A 2986-nucleotide genomic window follows, 5' to 3' on the forward strand; every position below is an offset into this window, starting at 1 on the left:
ATGAGGGACTCGTACACGGTGACGCTGCCCGAGGAGCCCCCCGCGCTCCCCGACCTTCACAAGGAGCTGCGCCCCCGCGCCTCCATGCCAGGGTCCCTGCTGGTCTCAACCTTCGTCGGGCTCGTCCTCAACAAGACCAAGGTACGAGCTGGGAGCCTGGGGGGCGCAGGAGGGGGTGCCGGGAAGGGGGTGACCCCTGCGCTCCCCGAGGAGCTCGGGTCCCCCCCGGCTGCCCCTCAGGGTGCTCCTTGCTGCAGGACGGGGGGCGCGGGGCTGGCACCCATGGGTGCCGCCGGGTGCTGGCAGCACTGGGGGGACCCGGCAGCCCCCGGCGCTGCCCCGAGCAGGGGGCAGGAGGGGAGGTGGCAGCACGTGTCCGGGGTCCCTGTGCCAGCCCTGCCCCTGCGGTGACCTTGGCCAAGACCCGTGCCCCGTGCTGACCGATGCAAGGAGGCTGCTGGTGGCCACACCGGTGCCGTGGCAGTGCCACCGGGGTGAGCCTGGCTGTCCCCAGAGCCACAGAGCCCACGGCGTGTCCCCTCCTTGGAGACGTCATGGGACAAGGGGGCAGGATCTGGGCGTTTATGTAATTCCACCTGCCCCGGCCGTCCCGCTGCCCCGGCCGGTGCTCGGCACGTGGATGGAGCCCGGCCCCTGTCCCCATCCCCTGCGCCCTGTCCCCCGTCCCCCTCCCGCAGTGCAGCCTCGGGGAGTCCCCAGCCGCCGCCGCGTGAGCCAGCTCTCCTCCGCCGCCTCCGAGCAGCGCCGTGTCCTAGATAACACCCCGGCCGGGCGAGGGGGATTAGCTGGAGTTGAGTCACCCAGGGGAGGGAAAAAAACCGAGCAGGGGGTGGAAGCAGAGCCGGGGTGCCACGGCGTGGGGGGCTGCAGCTCCTGGGGCTGCCGCGGGGCCAGGCAGTGGGCGTGGGGTCTGCCCCCACACCCGCACCCTGCTCCCTCCCGGGGCACCGAGCAGCGTCCACCAGGAGCTGCTGCCACCCTGCCTGCCACCGTGCCCTGCTCAGAGCGGGGACAGGAGGTGGCCAGGCACCTCCGCAGGGATTTAGGGTGCTGGGCCACGGGGCCGGCACCCCGCCGGGGCACGGGGCTGCCCCGCAGAGCCGCGTGTGGCCGCGCAAGGCACCTGGGTGCCCGCCGGTGCCGGCGGCCCTGCGGTGGGTGATGCCTGCACCATGGCTAAGGCGCACGTGTAACTGTATCTGGGTTATTTTGGGCTGCTGTCAGGGCTGGGTGCTCAGCACCTCCCACACACGCACCAGCTGCTGCTATTTCAGAGCTGCCGGGCCCCCTCCTCTCCTCCTCCTCGCCCTCCTCACGCCCGGAGCAGGCAGCCCCCGGCGGGCACCCGAAGGGAGGACCCGCAGCAACCAGCAGGAGCTGGGGGGGCACCGTCAGAGGGGCTGCCCCGGCACGGACCCCGGGGGTGCACCCTGCAGCACCCTGGCTGGATTTAACCCCACAAAGGAGCCGGGCACAAATCCGTGTGGTGCTGGTATGGGCTGACCCGGGGGGGGGTGAGCGATCGTGGGGCACCGTGGGGCACCGTGGGGCGATGCCACCCCCAGCTTCCCGGGGCACAACGGAGGCAGGGGGTGGCCAGCCTGGCCCGCAGCCCAGGGCACGGGGTAGCGAGGGGGACTTTGAGCCCTGGGCGTCATCCGGGCACAGGGAGCTGAGCACCAGGACAGGTCCTCGGCCACCGTCCTGCGCGCAGCCGGCGCCGGGAGCAGCCTCGGTGCTGGCCCTGCTCTGCGCCCACCCGGGGGGCTGCCCCATGCGGGTGCCCACCCCACGGGCAGCTTGTCCCAGCCCTGCTCCCTCTCTCCACAGAGCTCCAAGGCGGTGCAGGGGCTGACCGGCCTGCGGAACCTGGGCAACACGGTGAGTGCTCACGGGGCTCCTGGCTCGCACCGTGTCCTTCTGCGGGCACAGCTGGGGGGTGTCGAGCACCCCGTCCCTTCCCTCGCCCCCAGACCCACGTTCTCGCTCCGGGAGCTCCCCACACCCCTCTCCCAGTGGTGCTGGCGGACGGAGGGGTCCCCGCTCCCCACCCTGCTTCGTCCCCATCCTCTGCCCACCTTCCCCGGGTGTCCCCCCCCCTGCTGCCGCCCGCCTCCCTCCGCCTCCCGTTGCCATGGTTCTTTTTTTGTTGTTTTTTTTTTTTTTTTTTCTTTTCCCTTTGCCTCCCCCAGTGCTTCATGAACTCCATCCTGCAGTGCCTGAGCAACACCAGGGAGCTGCGGGATTACTGCCTGCAGAACCAGTACCTGCGGGACCTCAACAACAACAGCCGCATGCGCACCGCGCTCATGGCAGGTAGCGGCAACCCCCCCCCCACCACCACCACCCTCCCCGGCTCTGCACCCCAAAGTTTTGGGGGCGGGGGGGACGACACAGGGGACGGGGACATCCGCGGGACCCCCGTCCCCGTGGCGCTGAGCCGCGTCTCCGCACGCAGAGTTCGCCAAGCTGATCCAGCTGCTCTGGACCTCGTCCCCCAACGACAGCGTGAGCCCCTCCGAGTTCAAGACGCAGATCCAGCGATACGCCCCCCGCTTCGTCGGCTACAAGTAGGGGCTGCGGGTGGCACGGGGGAGAGGACGCTGAGCCCCCCTCCCCCCCTCCGCCCGGCCCCTCACCGCCCCTGCTCCCCCCCTGTCTCGCAGCCAGCAGGACGCGCAGGAGTTCCTGCGGTTCCTCCTCGACGGGCTGCACGGCGAGGTGAACCGCGTGCTGGTGCGGCCGCGGGCCGGCGCCGACAGCCTGGACCACCTCCCGTAAGTGGGGGCCGGGGCAAGGGGGCCGGGGGCTGCCCGCGGGTGCCAGCGGCAGGGCTCAGCCCCGTTCTGCCTCTCCGCCTCGCAGCGACGACGAGAAGAGCCGCCAGATGTGGAGGAGGTACCAGGAGCGGGAGGACAGCCGGGTTAGCGGTGAGCAGGGCTCTGGGGAGAGGTGGGCAGGGATG

The 2986-nt window shown here is 71.4% G+C and overlaps 1 protein-coding gene across 1 annotated transcript in view; it reads left to right on the forward strand.

The window, feature by feature from the left end:
• The window catches only part of USP2 (ubiquitin specific peptidase 2), a 3980-nt gene continuing 994 nt past the window's right edge, over window positions 1-2986 (forward strand). The window contains exons 1-6 of the mRNA XM_035345883.1: window positions 1-141; window positions 1852-1902; window positions 2214-2337; window positions 2480-2591; window positions 2688-2798; window positions 2887-2951. Coding sequence (XP_035201774.1) covers window positions 1-141; window positions 1852-1902; window positions 2214-2337; window positions 2480-2591; window positions 2688-2798; window positions 2887-2951 — 604 coding nt within the window. The remainder of the gene's footprint in view (window positions 142-1851; window positions 1903-2213; window positions 2338-2479; window positions 2592-2687; window positions 2799-2886; window positions 2952-2986) is intronic.

This window comes from Oxyura jamaicensis, chromosome 24 (assembly GCF_011077185.1).
Source record: "Oxyura jamaicensis isolate SHBP4307 breed ruddy duck chromosome 24, BPBGC_Ojam_1.0, whole genome shotgun sequence".
NCBI classification, from domain to species: domain Eukaryota; kingdom Metazoa; phylum Chordata; class Aves; order Anseriformes; family Anatidae; genus Oxyura; species Oxyura jamaicensis.